This window comes from Coffea arabica, chromosome 3e (assembly GCF_036785885.1).
Source record: "Coffea arabica cultivar ET-39 chromosome 3e, Coffea Arabica ET-39 HiFi, whole genome shotgun sequence".
Lineage (NCBI taxonomy): Eukaryota > Viridiplantae > Streptophyta > Magnoliopsida > Gentianales > Rubiaceae > Coffea > Coffea arabica.
The window spans coordinates 47,219,020-47,238,561 of NC_092315.1; the positions used below are offsets into that span (position 1 = coordinate 47,219,020).

At 34.1% G+C, this 19,542-nt stretch overlaps 1 protein-coding gene and 1 long non-coding RNA gene across 4 annotated transcripts; one reads left to right on the forward strand and one right to left on the reverse strand.

The window, feature by feature from the left end:
* The first annotated feature begins 399 nt into the window (after positions 1 to 399).
* LOC113737982 (uncharacterized) lies at positions 400 to 1,682 on the forward strand. The gene is made up of 2 exons (XR_011842150.1): positions 400 to 937; positions 1,367 to 1,682. It is a non-coding gene; the product is annotated as an uncharacterized lncRNA (long non-coding RNA).
* A 1,058-nt stretch (positions 1,683 to 2,740) lies between these two features.
* Positions 2,741 to 12,973, reverse strand: LOC113736979 (altered inheritance rate of mitochondria protein 25). 3 transcript variants are annotated; one of them, XM_027264214.2, is made up of 13 exons: positions 12,710 to 12,971; positions 11,505 to 11,689; positions 10,063 to 10,629; positions 9,877 to 9,963; positions 8,777 to 8,818; positions 8,559 to 8,603; positions 6,652 to 6,717; positions 6,487 to 6,543; positions 6,316 to 6,377; positions 4,191 to 4,311; positions 3,604 to 3,672; positions 3,425 to 3,531; positions 2,741 to 3,183 (listed from the first exon to the last, which is right to left on the reverse strand). In XM_027264214.2, the coding sequence occupies exons 2-13, from the start codon at positions 11,505 to 11,507 to the stop codon at positions 3,153 to 3,155; spliced, it is 1,257 nt and encodes a 418-aa protein (XP_027120015.1). In that variant the 5' UTR covers positions 11,508 to 11,689; positions 12,710 to 12,971; the 3' UTR covers positions 2,741 to 3,152. The 3 variants fall into 3 exon arrangements, with proteins under 3 accessions (XP_027120015.1, XP_071939681.1, XP_027120016.1); XM_072083580.1 differs by lacking the exon at positions 11,505 to 11,689 and having other exon boundaries at positions 10,063 to 10,682; positions 12,710 to 12,973; XM_027264215.2 differs by lacking the exon at positions 11,505 to 11,689 and having other exon boundaries at positions 12,710 to 12,966.
* Between the last annotated feature and the right edge of the window lie 6,569 nt (positions 12,974 to 19,542).

Consider the following 19,542-nt stretch of genomic DNA (forward strand, 5'->3'; position numbering starts at 1 on the left):
TTTAGCACATGTTCTAAATTGATGTTTTTAGAACAACAAATGACAATTTTACCCGTAAATATTTTAACAAAACTCCCGTATTTGGTATGCTTATCACAGTTATTAAACCCGGCCCGGCCCGGCGGTCGGACCGGTCAAACCGGTGGCCCGGTCATGAAACCGGGCTGGTTTTCTAGTTGGATCGGAGTTGCAAAGAACCCGCCTTGATCCGTTCGACCCGGACGGTTTAACCATAGAACCGCTAGAACCGGCGGTTATTGATAAACCCGGTGGGTTTTGGTAATTTTTTTGAAGTTACCGTTTTATCCAATTTTTTTATTTAGACCATTCATACTACATGGGCATTATCGTCTTTTTAGCCAAATAAAAGAGAAAATCAGAAAAATTGAAGAATGAAGAGGGAATCGGGCATTTGGCCGTCATTGGGGATTTAGGCATTAGGGATTGTTTTCTTCTTTGTTTCTCTGAGAAGCGAGAACAAATGGAGAACTTTTTAAGCATTTAGGCATTCGGCCATTGTTTTGTGGCACTGGCAGGTTTGAACAATTTTTCTTTCGGCACTGGCAGGTTTGAACAATTTGTCGGCACTGGCCATTGTTTTGTCGGCACTGGAACTTGGAAGTTCGAAGTTCTTCAAGGAAGCCGTCGCTGCTACTGAAGCTGCCGTTGCCGTTGCCGTTGGTACTGAAGCTGCCGCTGCCATTGCTACTGAAGCTGCCGCGGCCACTGAAGCTCCAGGTACTCGAAGCTACCACTACCGCTGCTACTGAAGCTGCTGCTACCACCGAAGCTCCAGGTACTCGAGGCTGCCGCTGCCGCTGCCACCGAAGCTGCCGCTTCCAGGAAGCTTTGTTCCTCTCAATCCTCTTGTGGAGTTTGACGGTCTCTCTCCCTATTCTCTTAAGGAGTTAAGTCTCTCCGAATTCTCTGACCGCAGGCAATATTTTGTTTCTTCTTTCTTTTTGGATGATTATTTATTTCTTCTTCCTCTGCATCGAACTTCAACATGTGTAGTTACATAAATTTCCAGTGCCATTTAATACTCTTTGCTTCTGAGAATTTAATTTCAACATGGTTAAATTCATTACCTGTATTTAATCACTTGCCTCGAACCCGTCATTGATATATTAGTTCAAAATGTAGATATTGTTGCCAGTGTCTTTTTAAGGTTTCAAATTGTCAAATCAAATTTAGATTCATTCACTGATGAGCTACAAACAACCTTTAGGAATTAGAAAGCTTTAGGAATTAGAAAGTGGTGAGTTATTCTATTTGAGCCATATGTTTGCTTATTCTTTGTTTTTCGTTTTTGGCTAAATATTATCCAAATTTAGTGAATGATTCATTGATTTTTGTACTTATGTAGATGAAACTCTAAATTTGGATGATTTGGACACGGGAGATGAAGATGAGACCAATAATGAAGAGAATGTGGAAAGAAATGTTCTTAATGTGGGCTGTGATGTAAATGAACTTGGTGGTACTGAATTTGGCAGAAGTTGGGAACCATGGGCATGAATAATAGATGGAGTGAACTACTCAAGTGATAATTGTGGTGTTGTTTATGTTCATGACTTTATGTTTGGTTGTATTGAATTTGTCGTTTATGACTTATGTTTCATGGTTTGATACTTATATTTATGTGTGTGAAATGAATTATGAACTATGAACATGTTATAACTTGTTGAGATTTAAGAATTTCTGTACTTATATTATAATTTACATGTTTATTTAATTATATTATATATTTTTTTTATTATATATTGTGACCCAACGGTTCAACCAGTGACCCACCGGTTGAACCACTGACCCGTCAACCCGGTCCTCTTGCCGGGTTGATGTCCGGGTTGGTTTTAATAACTATGATGCTTATACTTAGAATAAGTTTTAAAATTATTTTTTCATTCTTTTTCCTTCTTGTTCCTTTTTAAAAATTTTCACCAATAAAACTGTAGAACTATCACTATTACCTCTAATTTCTATATAACCAAACGTCGAACTAGTGATTTTTTTTGACGAGTTAATTTTATGTTAATCCAATGTTTTTGATGATTTTTGTTTTTTATTTTTTGGTATTAAAATTAACAATAAATCAAAAAATGGCCCAAAAGCACTACTAAATTATGATAATTCCACTGCTCCAAAAATTCATAAATTTTAAATGAATTATTTCAACATTTTCTTTTCTATCTTATAAATCTAAATTCGTAGTAAAATACTATCAAAAGTATTATATCATAGTAATAAAATTATTATTATAACTGTTTATCAAATAATAGATATGAACATGAAAATTTTGGCAACTTTTCCTTATAATTATACTAAATAATCTTATAATTGTATAGAAAAATAAATTAAAACTCATTACACAAGGGCATTTTTGGATATTTATATAAAAAATTGACCAAGTCTATATTATTTTAAGATTTTGTTGCTAAAACTATCAAAACAAGGGAGATAAGTGTAATTTTCCAAACCTTAAGGGAGCTCAATGAAATTGTTAAAAACCTCAAGGGAGGTTTATGTAATTATCCCTTCTTTTTAAACAACCATGCCGTATATCCGATTATAGTTTGTATTTTGTATTGACAAAACCATTTTTTTTCCTAATTTAATTTTGAGTCAATGACCTCCTTGTTACCCGTATTTTTCATCGTATTTTAACAGTTTTCTTCTTTGACCATGTAATTCTGTTCACTAAAACCCTGAACATATTTTTCAGAAAGAATGACTGCACCCATTGTTCCAAGGAAACTCTGAATTTCATTCTAACAAAGATCTCAGAAAACTTCAATAAGGCATTTGATCAAGCCTGGAGTCTTGTAATTTTTCATCATCATGCTTCACAAAAACATGAGGGTTCTTGTTGGCCTTGTGTACAATCATCTAAGAAGAATTACAAACTTGCTCATTCTTCAAGGCCATAAACAACAGATACTAATTCTATTACTAATTTTCATCAACATTGCATATGACCACCATAATAGCCAGCAAACGAGCAACAAATCTTGTCCACAGCCATTGCAGATGTACCAAGAACCAATTGACCTGATAGTCATTTACCATCTCCAGAGCGGAGAAGCACCTCAGCAAAAGGATCTTGTAATGTACAAAACCCTGGTAGATTGCCAAAAATTCCAACCCTTGAAACATCATTCTCCGACCACAAAGAAAGGAATGCTCCTGGTGGTACAAAATTAATGCAAAATTAACAGCAAGTTCTATGTATGTTATGATAGAAACATTACAGAAACTATAAATTCAATAGTCAGTACCAAAAAATAAGGACAATCGAAAATACCAGCTTTACAACCACAGATAAATCTTTGACCTATAAGTTACCAGAAAACATATGCAATACTATTGGCTATGAGTTTGTCCCTGTACTTGATTCATAAAAATGGAGCAACACAAATTAACTTACACGCCGCCATGTCTTGAGAAATAGTCATTATCCAGTGAGAGAGCTAAAGCAACAGCTACTGCTCTCTGTGCCAGAGTCAACGGATGATTCACTTGTAACTCTTGACTCTGCAATGAGGGAGCAGTTAAATGCCCATATTAACAATAGATGACATACAGAATCAGCAATTAAAAATTTACCTCTCCATCAGGATAACTGGGATCAGCAGAGCCAAATCGGATAACATACTGGCCAGCGTCAGTAAAAAGCTGCATCACATTAAGTGCAAGCACAATCAATTTGGCACCATGTAAGGAAAGTGTTCATTAGCAGCCTTCTAAGAGAATGTTTCACCAGTATTATGTCATTATTCACATAACTTTAGCAAAGAAGATATACTTTGGTATATTGATATGTTTGGTATAGGAAGAAAAGAGGAGAGCCAAGACAAAATCTTTGGATTCCAAGAGGAACAACAGCCGTACCAAAACCAAAGTGGGAAAAACAAAAGGCAAAAAAAAAAATAAAAAATAGAGGAGCAATGAGTGCACTAGGTGCAGTAATAAACCAAGGTCTGCATCATTTACCCCCACCACCACCACCACCACCCCACCCCCCACAAAAAAAAAGAAAAGAAAAAGAAACCAATAAAGTTCAAAACAAAAGAAAAGAAAGCAGAGTAGAGCTTTACTTCATACAAAGTCCAAAAACTGCCACAACAAATTGGATAGCACTAGACTCTAGTTTAGGACACAAACATAAATCATTAACATTGACAAACTATAACCTCAAAACCAAAACCCCTCCAGTTACGATCTATTTCAGCCAGCACTTCTCCATTAATGTCCTTCAAAGTAAACGTCCAGTTCCAGAATCCAGGATTCTCAACCACTGCAAACTGCATATTCCTACATAAGCATAAAAAAATCGTGGTTATATATGCAAAATACCATAGTATTCTTGGATAAAAAAGTAATATACACTTGAGTCATAGAACCCAGCAAAAATAGGAGGGATGTGTTATATGACCCGTAAAAAGAGGATGACTAAAAAACAGATTCAATTATAAGGAGGATGCAGGAAGAGTATGTTCCAGTAAAAGGAAGCATTCCATATACATTGTTATGAAATTTAAAGCTACTTCAAAAATTAATGCTTTTCCTGAATTTCTTCAAGTTACTAATTCAATTTCAACTGAGTATAAAGGATAAAGATACGAGTTTAAGGACAATACTGGAAGAGCACTTTCCAGTAAAAAGCAGCAATCTATCATATTTTCTTATGAAATTTAAAGCTACTTCAGCATTTAATATATGCTCTAAAGCTCTTCGAGTTGCTGAAAGCATAAAGCACAATAACAGAAAGCTCTGTGCTACAAAAGATATACAATTGCAGCAAAAGCAGACTATTGCAAAGAAGAACAACAGGCAAAAACTTTTATTGGAGGCATAGAGCATCAAGCTCCTTATCAAGAGAGACTTATATATTAGACATGGGAATTACTTATCGAGGTGAACAATGAAGACTATATATTCTTGCTATCTTTCATATCTTCCAGTAAGCAGAAATTATGAGTTTCCAACAGAATTAAGTTTATGGCAGCCAGAAGCAAGTTATTCAGAATGGCATGAGCCAAAGAAAGTGAACTGCACGAACAAAAGAATGAAAATTAAGTGAGAATAGGAGGCTTCAAGGTGTTACCTATCATGAAATCCTTACTGGGAAGCTGGGTTAATGAAGGCACTTCCAAAGCGTGTCAGATGAAAGGAAAACACTAGAAATTTGGGGAAATACCACAGAAGAGAAGGGGAAACCTAAACAGGAAAGTTTCCTTTGCAAAGATGATTACTTTTACCTAATCTAGGTTTCAAAGGGGTTTAATTTGCTGTTTTAGGCACATTGCTGGCCTTCCAGTCATGACTTATTAATTTTACCATTGTATCACAACCTAGGTGCAGACATGCAATTTGAAAGCCTTAATCTGTTAGATCTTGGTCTCCAAGGCCAAGTTTTACTAGGAGATCCTGTAGTCTGGGCCCTCAAAGAATAGCCGTGTAAAATTGCTATATATCAGCTCCAGGAGGTAGCTCATGACATGAACCTTCCAGGAATTAACTGCTCCTGTCTCAGCTTGAAGCCTAAATTCTCTTGTTTCTTTTCACTATTGTCCTTCATCCATTTTCTTCACCAGTTTCCGTTCTTTTTTTCTTCTTGTAAAAGTCAATTTCTGCATAAATATTATAGCACAATGAAGCCAATCTTTTACAGTGATTCATTGCACTCAAGATTAACTCTCTTAGCTCAATAAATTAGCAACTCCCCCCAACTTTTAAGCTACTAGCTGATTAGCCTGGTTTTGTATGTGAAAATTAAAGATACAGCATCATTGTGGAAAAGCTCAGAACAGCTGACAATTCAAAAACTTTACAAGGAAGAAAGACAACAAATGTTGATAATAAAAACACTTGAAATCTAAGTACATTCACTAGATGAGTAAGAAGTTGAAGAAATTGAATAGTAGCAGCCTCCTTTTATGACTGCAAATTAAACTTGCATGTGACTTGAGAAAATGCAAGAGTACAGTTCTCATGATTCTCCAACGTGAAGTCACAGAGTGAAGACAACAAAATGTCCTAAATTAACAGAAGAAATATTAACCGCTAGGTAAATGAGCTCCAAAAATGAGAAAGAACATGAACTTGCAGAAATCTAATGAATAGACACCGCATCAATTGCTTTCACATGTTGACTTGTGATCATTCCTTTCATGATACAGACACTTGGTTTCCATGGTCTTGGTCAAGAAAATTACATGTACAATTAAAATGCCATTAGCTGAATAATTTCAGTTCAAATAAGAGAAGGCACAATATTCCAAATGGAAAATCTCATAGGTTAAGATAGAAGGTTACCCCAAATATAAATCGTAAATTCTCTTCCAAAGATGCCATCTCCTATGAACAACACCAATTTCCTGAGAACAAGTAATTAAACAACACAATTAAGTTTGTGTTTGCACAAAATAGTTTCCATCAAAGAAAAGAAGGTTAAAATATCATAACATGGTAATCCAATTCACTTACCTTTCCATTAATCTCAGTATAAATTGAACTGGTGATCCACCAAAAAGGCCTGCGAACCTATACAGACCCACCCATATAATTCACCAAACTACAGCTGAGATTTTTGAAAAACTAAACTGATCAGGGTGCTTACAAACTCCACAATACAAAAAGTATCATGCTTACCCTAAAGAGTTCGCTACCCAAAGCATCGGTTATACTCGCAGAGAAAGGACGCCTTGATCGCAAAAGCTGGAATGAACAATGACAAGCATTTTTTTCAGCACAGAAACTGATACCTAGAAAGGAAAGTAATGATAACGATGTGGGAAAACTTGTTCTGAAGGGACTCCCTTAGGAACTTTTTTTGCTGCTGTATCAACTCTATTCTTGTGGAAGAAGATGCAAAAAGTGTACAGGGAAATTAGATCCTTTAATAGTCAGGGTAAGAACTCTGGAAAGTGACTGCTAAACTAAATCGTCCATAAAGGGTAGATAAGTGGGATTGAGGGCAAAAGAGGTGAATCTCCATAAAAACATTGTAAACTCGTTAAATAAACATAGAAGTCTCTTTATCTTTACATTGAGAAATAATTTGTTGACAACTTAGCCTAGTATTATGATTATCTTTTATCGTAGCCTAGAAATAAGCAGAGTCCTGGTGTCCCACACAAAATTTTCCATTTTTTGGCACATTTAGTCCCAGATGCAGACATAAGCTGCATTCAGAACTGAATGACATTGTGAAAATTGTGCCAATATTCAACTCCTTTTTCTACCGGATTTGAGACCTCCAGGATAAATGTCAAAATGTTGCACACCGATATTAATTAAACCATATTGCAGAAATGTTTGACATAATGGACTTGGTAAACACTTCAGTAATGAATTTACTGTGTAGCACACGAACACACAGAAAGGAAAATAAAAAGGAAAAAGAACATATATTCAGGTGGAGACAGGGCAAGGGTTAGAGGAGAGCAATCTTCCCCATTTAGATTTCCCCTGCTTGTTATCCTCCCTGAACAGGCACCACTTCCATTTTCATGCTTAGCTGTATTGATACCTTGTTAATATACCTTCACCGTGAAGTAATTTCATGTGTTACATCATATTGGCTACTGAAGTGAAGTAGCTTTTTTTTTTGTTTAGTATTTGACCAGAAAGACCTAGTCAAACTAATGACCACATACTCGAAAAAGCATGAAAAAGTGAAGGAATAGTTAGTGTCTGAGGGCTGGGACTTGATACCAGACTTGGGGTTTTCAAATTAAAGAAGAGGTAGAAATTCATTTGAGGTCCAAGTATTCTGGACATATACAAACATAGACACATCATACACACACACACAGAGTTATATCTACATATACATATGTATATCTATATATGCATGTATATATGTGCGTCTTGTATATATATGTGTGTGTGTCTGTATATACATATGTATATCTATATATGCATGTACATATATATGTGTGCACACACACATATATATACACGCGTGTGCACATATACATATACATATATATTGCAAAAGGAGAATAAGAAACAAGATGGCAATGTGGATGGTAATTGCACGAGGAAGGGTAGATTGAGAAGCATTTTAATAGTCTTGCAGCTTTCAGGAAGAACTGTATTCTTTTTAGGTAGGTGGCATGACAAGTATGGAATGCTTTTTCCACTGTAGATTGTGAGGTGCAAGGGTGAGGGAAAGATAATTCTGGCATCTTCAATGAAAATGAGCATATAGGAATGAGGTTTTTCAAATGAACTCTAAAGCTACATATAGAGTCACAGACTAAGACAAGGCTCAAATAAGCTCACTCAGGCTCAATAGTCTTTCAATTTAAGTGATCATATAAATGTATGCCCCAACGCTTTGCTCGAGCAGCTTGAATTCAAATTCCAAAAATAAAAAATGTCAGAAAGAATGTTATGCCAAGTAAAGCACAGCAGAAGCAGCTCACAGACACCTCAGCTCATTCATAGCTGCACCCTAGAGTATCTTGCAACGAACTTTTAATAGCTAGTTAAGAGGCTCTGAACATCACATAGAAGGGTCACCATTTGGTCAAGAGAAGAACAATGCATACCTGTCTTGCAATGACATTACTCTTTTCCCGAATATAACCTACAGGCTAAAAAGATACAGTTAAGCTAAGGAACCACTGATAAGGAAAAATTAGCAGCAGGAAAAAATTTTGTATACTGGCAGCAGGAACCACTGGCAGAAAAAAATTTTCTGCCAAATAAATTTTGTATGACTGCAAGATTTCATTTATACTGCTGAGGGTAGGAAGAGACAACATACTGAGTGAGGATAGCAGAGATCAACTACCGCATATCGATTCTCCTGCAATTCCAGAGTCAGTATTATAGCGTTAAACAGAGATGAGAAATGAAAAGCAGCAGCTACTAAAAATAGAGAATAAAGAAGACACCAAAGTTCTCAGAAAAATCTCGCTATGAGTGGAATGCACAAGAAATGATACACTGGAATAGACAGGAACATACTACCAAAAAATCTGGCTAAGTTGCTTCTAAGCTATTCACTTTTCTGTTTGTATTGGTAATAATAAAAAGATCAAATCTTTAAAATCGTTTAAACATCTAAAAATTTCATAAAGAATCTTGAAAAGCAGATTAATACCATTGACACAATTGATTACCAAAAAGGATGAAAAAAGAGCTAGATGCAAAATCAGCAACTACTTAATAAAGACAGAATTAACAACCATCACAGTGCCCCTAAGAATGTCTAATGTGTTTGAAATGGACAAGATGGGTAGATTGCTATCAAAACTTTATTTTTTTTTAAATGACGAAATTAATATTTCTGACTCTTACTAGCTTTTGGTTTGGAACCTTTAGTACCATGATTCCAATTTTTACAAGTGTAGACACGCATTAGCTCTATCTATTAAAGTTGTTACACATAAACCAAGAAAATCCCTTCCATTTGAGTGGTTAAGGATTGTCATGATCATCTGAATAAACAAAGCCAGAGTACAGGAGAAAATGCGATAGAACTGATATTCACTATTACCAAATGAAATTAATCAGAAAAATAAGAATATGTTTTATCGTGTCAGTGACAGTCGAGAAAATAAGGGCCTTTGTTTCTAATCCCCCCCCCCCTCTCACAGGTCCCATGCCTGCACCCTGTTCTTCTGGGAATAGAATAAAAAGCAAAGATTCTGCTGATATGCAAGTTTCTTACATCTAAAGGGAAATGAAAATCTCATTTTGTCAATTTTAACAAATTTGAAAAACAACCAAATAAGATACAGAAGGTAACTTATGTAGACATATTTTTCCAATGTTTCAAGAATGAACAAATAAAGGCAACTATGGGTTCTATTGAAAGTAATCACAGAAAACCAATATTAGTGGACAAAGATCAAAGATTACCTGCTCAAAACCAACAGTAAGATTTGCCCATTCTATATCCCTTGTAATCAGGAGATTGGATCTTGCAAGAAGAGGAGCAACCAGAGCCTAAATAACTCAAAACATTGAGCCTAAAGCATAAGTAGGCAAAAAATTGTAATGGTACTCATTAGAAATCAAGAAAAATTATAAATTCTGAAATCTTACCTCCTCTAAAGACGTAGGTTTAAGAAACCCCGTGACAGGTTGGCTGGTAGGCGGTTGCTCCAAGGCTGGCTTCATCTCTTCTAAAGATCCACGTGGAACTTCAAAGGAAGATTGACTACCAACAGGTGCAACATCATTGTGAAGATGCTTGCGAATCTTTCGACTTCTATTTTCTTCAGAAATTAGTCTTTTGTTATCTTCAACCCAAAGCTGCACAAGAAAGTCTCTGCTCAAGTCTGGATCAGAGTTCCTGCCATGGTTATGTCGAAAAGATATAGACATTGCACATTTCTCTGGTCCTAAAGTATTCCTTGAAAGGCCAAATGGAAGCTTAATCTTCCATGGTGTATCTCTTGCTGAATTCGATATCTTTTGAGGATGTGCACTTGTATATCCATCTCGAACAAGTGATGTTGCTGCTACATATCCTCTTTGTGCTAATGAACAGAGGAAACTATCATTTTTAGCAACAAGAACACCATTCTCAAGCCGTCCGAGCACAGAGGTGCTGCACTTCAATTGCTTGGTGAAACAAGTCAAACCTTTAAAGCAGTTCATCTGGTCATGCTGCAAAATGACATTTTGCCATCCCAACCCCAAGTAGGGGGTGAAAGGAATTGCTAAGATGAGTCACACATTGAAGATGGCAAAAGAAATATCATCTAAACAGAAGTACAACCTTACGTACTTGATCTGGAAATGTCAGTCTAATCATACTTGACAAGTAATACCTAGTCAGTGTCTTAATACTCAGAAACACATGGTATCACAGAGCAAGTACTAATAACAAGGACAAATAAAATGCTTTAGGATTATTGTTTCATAATGTAAATTACGTAATTTCATCTTGCAAGTGATGTCTGGCAATGATGAATGCTTTCACTAAACAAAGCTGCACAAGGTTTAAATATAGTCAACCCCAAGAATTATAAAATACTAAGAAAAGGTGCTTTAATTGTGTAATATGGTCCGAACTGGTTAGGAGCTTCAAGATATCTCAAGACTGAAAATCTGTCAGCTCTTATGATCTTATGATGATCCATGTGATGTCAGAATCCCCCAGAGTTGGTATTGGAGGAGGTTAATTCGTAGAAGAGATAGAGAGGGAAATGGAGAGCTTCAAGGACCAAGAGAGAAGATGGTGTAATTTAAGTGCAGAGAAGTGTTTTAGGAGGCTTTAAACTCTAGGGTACTGGAGCGATTCAAGAAAAGCCTTTTTAAATCTAGGTTACCATAATTAAGTCCAGAAAAGGCTTATTCAGTCTGACGGCAGTATATAAGGGATATTCTAGGCTAGAATGGGAGAGATCCAGCAAACTATAGTAATTTTTGTGAAGAATGCTGATTTAGCATAAGGATCTGAGGATTAGTGTTTTAATTCAGTAACTGACCTCAATTTCACTTGGACATATAATATATCAAAAAAGTTCCAAATTCTTTACCATTTTCGTTAAGATTTCATCTCTGTGAAGAATTTCATTTAATGATGCAAGTATCAAGACCCAAGAACCATGAGTCAAAACACCTCCAAGTTTCAAATCCTAGAGTTCTAATTTCTAAAATAACTGCTCTGCTCAGTACAGCTGAATCAGGTACCACCAAACATTTGAATAACAGAGGGTCATACCTACAAAAAGGTAATCACTTTATCATTGGATTATAAACTGATGAATCACAGCTACTATAAAGGTTGATACCAACTAGATAGCTAATTTTGTTTAGCATCACTCATATACTACTACTTTTGCAACTACAAGAGGTATAAACAAGCAAAACAGGCTCCAAGAACAGTGGTAACATCTTCAGCCATATTATGCATTACTAGTTTAGTTTTCTTCTTCTTTTTTTTTTTTTTGGGGGGGGGGGGGGGGGGGGGGGTGGGGGGTGGGGGGTGTGGGTGGCACTAGTTTTTAACACTATTGATGGCATTGACAAATCCTCTATAATAACAGCAGAGCTACCTTACTAACTAAATCCTAGCTTTTCTTCTCTGCATCACTTTGAACCCCATATGGCTTCAAATAGCTCAAATGATAAGGACAAACCCACCAAAAGAGGGCACCTATCACAAAACTAACTTTATAAGCAGCCCCAGAATGCTAACGAAGCTACTACCTTATATCTTAAAATATACGGCAAAGTGAATTTATCTCCTAACAAATTGGCCATTTATTTTCTCATTGTCATTCAAGAAATAGGGAAATATTGCAAATTTCAGCACACACTAATCCAAGTTTCTAAAATTACAAGGTTTTGCAACAACCCACAGAGCAATAACAACTATTATAACATCTAGAACCTGTATCTTATTAACAACACGACGGCAGATGAAACTGACAAGCAATGCAGCATAATGTGTTAGTAAAACGAACATTACATTCATGCAATTATCCGCTCAAAATCCGACTTAATGCAGAATGAAACATCCCACAATTTTCCCAGATAATCCGTGTACTCAAACTAATAAAAACAACAAAATTTACGCCAAAAAAAATCAACTCTAATAGGCACTTGTACAAACAGTTGATATGCATATCCTAAATTGCACCCATTAACACGAAACATCTATCAGATGATTCAGATATACGAATTTGTACGGAACTCATCGATAATTGAAGATAATACAAGCTCAGGTGCATTAATTTACCGTTCAGATTACGAAGAAAGCTTCCCCTGCGGGCTTCAATGGCGAATAGGGGTACGGCCAAATCCGAGGAAGAGACCATTCCAGAGCTTCTTTTACTGCTGTTAAGTGCTCCTATTAGATTAGAGACAAATGACGTTTGTCAATACGGAAGTCTCGAGATTTGACCCAAACAAAAAAAATAGTAATAATAATAAAGGAAGTCTCGAGCGCTTAATTTTTATAATTTTTTTTTTTTTACTATTCTGTTGTTGTTATTTTTATTATTATTGTTATTATTATTGTTATTGTTATGAAAAGATAGCATATATGGTCAGCACTTGAGGGAACCCAATTATTAGAACTTAACATATTATTTCACACAATTCAATACATGCACAAAAAAGAGGGTCAATGACAAGTCCATTGACATATATGAGTCATTCTTCACAGCAATTACAAGCCAATACATCATTACTAGAATGAGAACATGTCTTTGCCAATCTTAAACATGACATTTTTATTCACATTTTCCAACTCCTATATTTTAGAGATCCAATTTATGAAATTACTAGTACTTTACTGCATATTAGAGCTAACAATAGCAAATTACAAATAACTAAATTCGGAAAAAACTTCAAATACCCGCATAACCACAGGTACTTCATTAATGCGCGGACTTTTGTCCTCAGTAATTATTGAGCGTGTTTGGATAGGAGATTATTTGAAACAATTTTTTGAAAAAAAATACTATATCACTTTTTTTGATATGATGTATGTGAGATAAAAAAATGATTAAAAAATATGTTTATGATGCAAGTAAATACATTTGTGCGAATAATAAACTATCCAAATAAATCCAATTATTTTCTTCAAAAACTCCTTTTAGTCTTGGGCGCACCCTAGAGATGTGGTTAAAACCAACTACTGAAAAGAATTAATTTGATATAATGGTCCAAAAATCTTTGATCCTAAATTACTACAACGGCTACCTAATGGAATTGCGATGATTTTGCCTGCAAATCCCAACCCTAAAACACTAATCCCTAAACCCTCACAATAATACCCTAATATGCAAACCCTAACCCTCAAAGCAGCAAATTTAATTTAACTACAAAAATTGTGCAAATTTCATAAATGGTGATTAATCATCCTATAAAAATTCTTTCAGCTTCCTTCTGGTTGAAAATATAAAATGAATTGAAAATTAAATATGCCCAAATCATCCATTTTTTGAATTTTTTTGGTTTTAATGTCAGGCAAGACATATTGAAAATTAAATATGTCGGGTACATGAACAAAATGTGTGGAGGTGCCTTTTTGCGACGCCTACCTTCCTGTTTTCTATCACGCATCTGCTTAGCTTAATGCTCGACAGGTATCTCGAAAAGGACAGTACAAAAGGTAGATGAGCTAACATCTTGACGGTCAAATGGACTAACTACCATCCGTATTCATTAATTCAAGTATTATAATTTCTCGAAAATCTTTTCTCATATCGCTATCAATCCAGGATGAGCACGCTGTGCAGGATTGATGTGATCGACATGATCGAGATACATATTACAGAGGTTTTGCAACTATATGAGGTCACCAATTATGGTGATATGATGGACCATCAGCTGCAAAATCCTCTATTATAAGGCTAGACGCCACCACTTTGTCTCGTACAAAATGATTAACTCCAACAAAAAAAAATAATTCCAACTAGCAGAGGACTCTGACGCTTCTGTTTGAATTTAGCATGTCATGAACAGCATCATGGGAAGTAAGTAGTAACACATGAATATTTATATAATTATTTTCATGTTGAATGCAACTAGAGCATGGAAAAACTGCTACTGATGATGAGACACAAATGCACACAAATGGCGGTTTCTCCTCTACCGCAAATGCAATTTGCGGTTTCTCAAAAAAATAATTAAAAAAAATATTTTTTTCATGCTTTGCCGCAAATGTAATTTGTGGAAATTCAAAAAAAAAAAATTCTCAGCCTCATTCACCATTTGCGGCGAAACTTTTGTGAAAATGAAAAAAAATTTGGTTCCGACTTTAAAAAAAGAAATATAAATCAAATTTTCTACGAAGCATCATTTGACATTTGCGGCGACCCTTAATCTAGAAGCAAGCCCACAGTAGCATCACTTTTGTGATGTTTTCTCTTTTTTGCATTATTTTGAGAAATTCGCCCATTTTTTGATATGATGTATGTAAGATAAAAAAAATAATTAAAAATGTGTTTATGATGCAAGTAAATAACTTTGTGCAAATAATAAACTTAAACTACCCAAATAAATCCAATTATTTTCTTCAAAAACTTCTTTTATCTTGGGCGCACCTTAGAAATGTGGTTAAAACGAACAATTGAAAAGAATTAATTTGATATAATGGTCCAAAAATCTCTGATCCTAAATTATTACATATAAGCTTGTTTATAGACTCTAGGTTAGTAGGAGCTTAGAAGAAACAAGAAATAATATAGTAAGAAAACTATGTAATGAACAATAAACTATAATACTAAAGCATAAACATATGCCAAAGCTACCAAAAGAAACAAAGGAAGAAACATAGAAATTATGAGAAAAATAATAACTACAACGGGTACCTAATTAGAGCCCTAAAAGGCTTCCTTGGCGGCTTATTTATGGTTTCTTATCAGAGGGCTCAGAGCCTAGGGCTTGATATTCCATATCAAGATTGTTAAAGAGTCTCTTTCAATTAGAAACTACATTGATTAAGTATATAAGGGACTACTTTAACTGGTTTGTCATGCTAAAAAAGGAACCAAATATGTTAAGACGTGAAATATAAGGGACCTTTTATTGATTTTCTTTTCCTCTTCGAAACTCTTTGTTTGATGGAGTGGTTTCATGATGAGATGAAAATGGCCAATTATTTATGGGTAAAGATGGAGAAGGACTTGGTGGAAGACTTTTTGATCATTTCGTTGATCAGCCAATTAGTTTTGGGCAAGTATGATAATCCCTTAGGATTATCTAAAGATCTGTACAACAATGTCAAAAGTTGACTTGTAATGATAATCCCTTTCAACTTCTCTCGCGGTTGGATGATGAAATGTTTAGTTGTTATGACAGAGCTTTCTATGTACATTTTTCTTGGAGATGATTTTGCTACTCTTGCATGATAGTGTGTCTTCTTGGGCTTTGGGCAAAACAACTTTATTAAGCCATGATTGATACTGTAAATCAATTATCAAGTGTTTTAATACCTAACTAATATGCTAAACTTGTACAGAGAAACTTCCTCTATATATATAAATATATATTTATTTATTTATTTATAAAACTATAATTAAACAGAAATGAAATTGAGGCTTAGCAATGCATTATTGCAGGGAGGGGATCGTCAACCATTGTTAAGTGTAATTGCTGGACAATTTATTTCTGGGATCTTCCTATTTTGAAATTTTATAATAGAGATTGAAATTCCGAGAAATTTTAGAAATAATGTACGACCAAGATGGATGCTATTCACTATCCACATACATATATTCTCATAAAATCAACATTGTCAACACAAATTAGAATGTGTAATTGTGAAGCCCGGCCCCTTAGCTGCAGAAATGCTCAAGTGTGGTTCTATATATTGGACAATTCAAGTTTTAAATTGTTTTAGTATTCCAAGTTAAAATTTATTGAAATTATTCCTTTCCCAAGGGTGACGAGGACTTGCTGCTTCACAAAGATTGTAAAATTGTTGATCTCAAGTGTCGAACTCAGCAAGACCTAGATCTTATTTTCTACACGGAATAACGTTTAAAAAATTGTAGCATATATGTCAATCTCAGTGTGGAACGTTAGATATGACAAAATTAATTGATCCAATACAAATAGTTGTGAGCCAATTGCCATTTGATGGAATTTCATCATTTCACATTGATAGCCAATTGCCATAGAAGCACAGGAGTTCACATTAATATTCTAAATTCTTTTTTTAATATATAAAATATCACAATTTTACTAAAATCTGCAATAATGGCAGAAGTTATATCATCAACCATATACAGATATTAAAGAACATATCTGAAGAATGGATATTAGAAATATGAAACATAGATAAAAATTATACTGTGACGGTCCAAAAAATATTTTAAAAATATGATAAAATAATTGTAGCCCAAAAATATGTGGGCATGCTTCTAATCACTAGATCTACTGATTAAGTGCTTCAAGTTCAGAAATTATAGTGGGATCTATTGAATAGACCCAAGAAATTTCAATTTTGACGATCAAAACTTGAAAAAACTTAGATCTAATGAAAGAACAATGAAAAAAACTACCTAAAACTCTCACTAAGAATGAACACCTAGGAGAGAAGAAAACTCTCATTAAAAAAGTTTAGAAAGGAAGAAAACTCTCATTAGACAATTATATAAGAGAAGAAACTCTTATTAAGATACCCTAAAAAAGACTTTATTCTCACAAACAAAAAGAAATTAAAGAGAGGTATTGTTTCATGGGGAAAGATTAGAAAAATCTGATCCCTTCCATGGAAGAGTTGGAGAAAGTTTTGGATGGAGAGTTTTTTAGAGAGAAGGAAGAAAGAATTAGTTTTGGAAGAGAGAAAAGGGTTCATATTCTAAATTCTTATGCATAAGAAAATAATTACATGATCGCAATTCCAAGTTACATGTGTATCCTTTAAAATTTTCACCAACCAATTGTCTTACTATGCTATGGGTCTGTTTGATAACATAAAAAAGTGTTGAATCTGAATTTTTTCAGACACTCAGATGTTTTGAGTGTTTGATAAATGAAAATCCATTTGCTGAACTTGTGTGTATTTTTTTCAGCACAAGAATCCTAACTGAATGCTTAATTCTGATAGGAATCAATAGAATTACTTCAATTACCTTATCTTATCTACCAAATCTACCCTTGTTTGTTAATTATGTTCAAAATTCTTATCTAATTAAACAATCTAATATTCTCTATCTAATGATTTTCTATTTCTTTTTTCTCCCTTTTAAATGATTTTCACATCTTCTCCATACTCCACATATAATATATTTCATCTTTTATATTAATTTGATTTAAAAATAAATATTATCATTTTCATACCTAACATTTTTAGCTAATTAAATCATAGGTTCTATTTCTTTTTTGGATGAAAAGATATAAGGGCAAATTTGTCAAATTTAACTTATTAAGCATTCAGATATAAATGGTTATCAAACAGGATAAAAAGGTTTAACATTAAAATTCAGACATTCATATATTTCTTTTCAGTACTTAAAATTCAGCAAATTAATTGTTTCAGTATTCAGAATTCAGATTCAGTTTTATCAAACGGAACCTATATAGGATTCGATCGTATATTATTCTAAACCGTTTAAATTTTATTTTGCCAAAAAGAAAAAAATAAATTAGTGTTGTAGTTCTTTTAGTTTTATCCAATAATTTTCATCTTAAATAGGAAATTCATCTGCAGGACCAAAGTAGCTATATGAAATGTCTCTGCAGCTCAAGATCTCCATCCGGTAATTCTCTTAATTTCCTTCTTCCTTCATTGTTTTCATCCTATGTCTTCTAAATGTATTCTTATGATTATTATCCATTACGTAAAATCCTTTTTCTTGCGTTCCATTCTCCCTCAAAGTTATAATTTCTTTCTATTCATCGTCTGATTTAATATAATCTTCTTATGTTTCATTATTTATTAAATTATGATGTGTTTTATTGAAAAAAAAAAAGAAAACCAATCTTCTTAGAACTATATCCAGTTTTAGTAATAATTTGCATAAGCCATGTGGAAAGTCTATTCTTGTGCCAAAATTGAAGGCCTGTTAGGGAGAATATCCAAATCCTGATCTTTTTTTTTTTTTTTTTTTGTCGACGGAGTGGGTGTGCGGGTCAAGTCCGTAAAGTCCGGGTCAATATCCAAATCCTGATCGACCCATGTAATTATTGAGATTGAACCTTCTTGGTCAACTATCTTTAGGATACATTATTTTGTTGGCAACTCAAAGGATACGTGTTATGATTGAGACGGAGTTTTGAAAATTGTTACTGCTCTGTATTGGTTGATTCGTTAAAAATGCTAAGCAATGAAAAAGAAATATAAGGACAAGACTCTAAGAAGAAAAGTCAGGATTGATGATTGAATTGTACCTGGTACCAATTTTATATATTATCCTTCACGACAAAAAGAATTGGACATCATCACAAATGGCAACGGGGACCCGACCGGCCGCCCGCCCCCTACTAATTCCCCCACCCCCGGCGCCGCTACGTTTTTTTTGGGCTTAATAAAAATTTGTCATATAATTAAAATTTAATAAATAATTAAATATTTAAAATATCAAAATATCACCAAATTATTATCTATTATAATTTTACAATTGAAACTCATAAAAATAATCAAACAAAAGTTATTTGAATACAATCTAACATGATGAAATAAATACAACTAAAATAGTGAATTTTTCACTTTTGACACAAATACAATTACTAAGTCATTTTTGTGTTTTTTTGAGAAAAAAATGTTATTGTGTTAAGTGTAATTAAAAATTTAGTATAAATGTATTAGTAAATTTAGTATCACTAATTAATAATTTCTATTAGTAGACACGTATGATTATTAGTATAATTGATAATATCAATTATATTACATATATTAATATCCATTATATAATACATATAACTAATAATATCATTATGATAAGTTTGTAACTAATTAAATAAAATAATATATATAATTATATACATACACACACATGTATATAAATTTTTTTAATGGTTGGCAGGGAAAAAAATTCCCCCGACCCCGCCCCAATCCTCACCCCATTAACCTCTCGAGGGCGTCTGCCCCAACTGTCATCCCTACTCACCACACAA

Bases quoted from the DNA above. Each gene is read 5' to 3' on its own strand.
- LOC113736979 (XM_072083580.1), bottom strand. From the start codon at position 12,788: ATGGTCTCTTCCTCGGATTTGGCCGTACCCCTATTCGCCATTGAAGCC. The intron at 9,964-10,062 runs GTAAGATTTCAG...TGAGTTATTTAG, and splicing joins AACCTACGTCTTTAGAGGAG to GCTCTGGTTGCTCCTCTTCT. The intron at 6,544-6,651 runs GTAAGCATGATA...GGGTCTGTATAG, and splicing joins TGGGTAGCGAACTCTTTAGG to GTTCGCAGGCCTTTTTGGTG.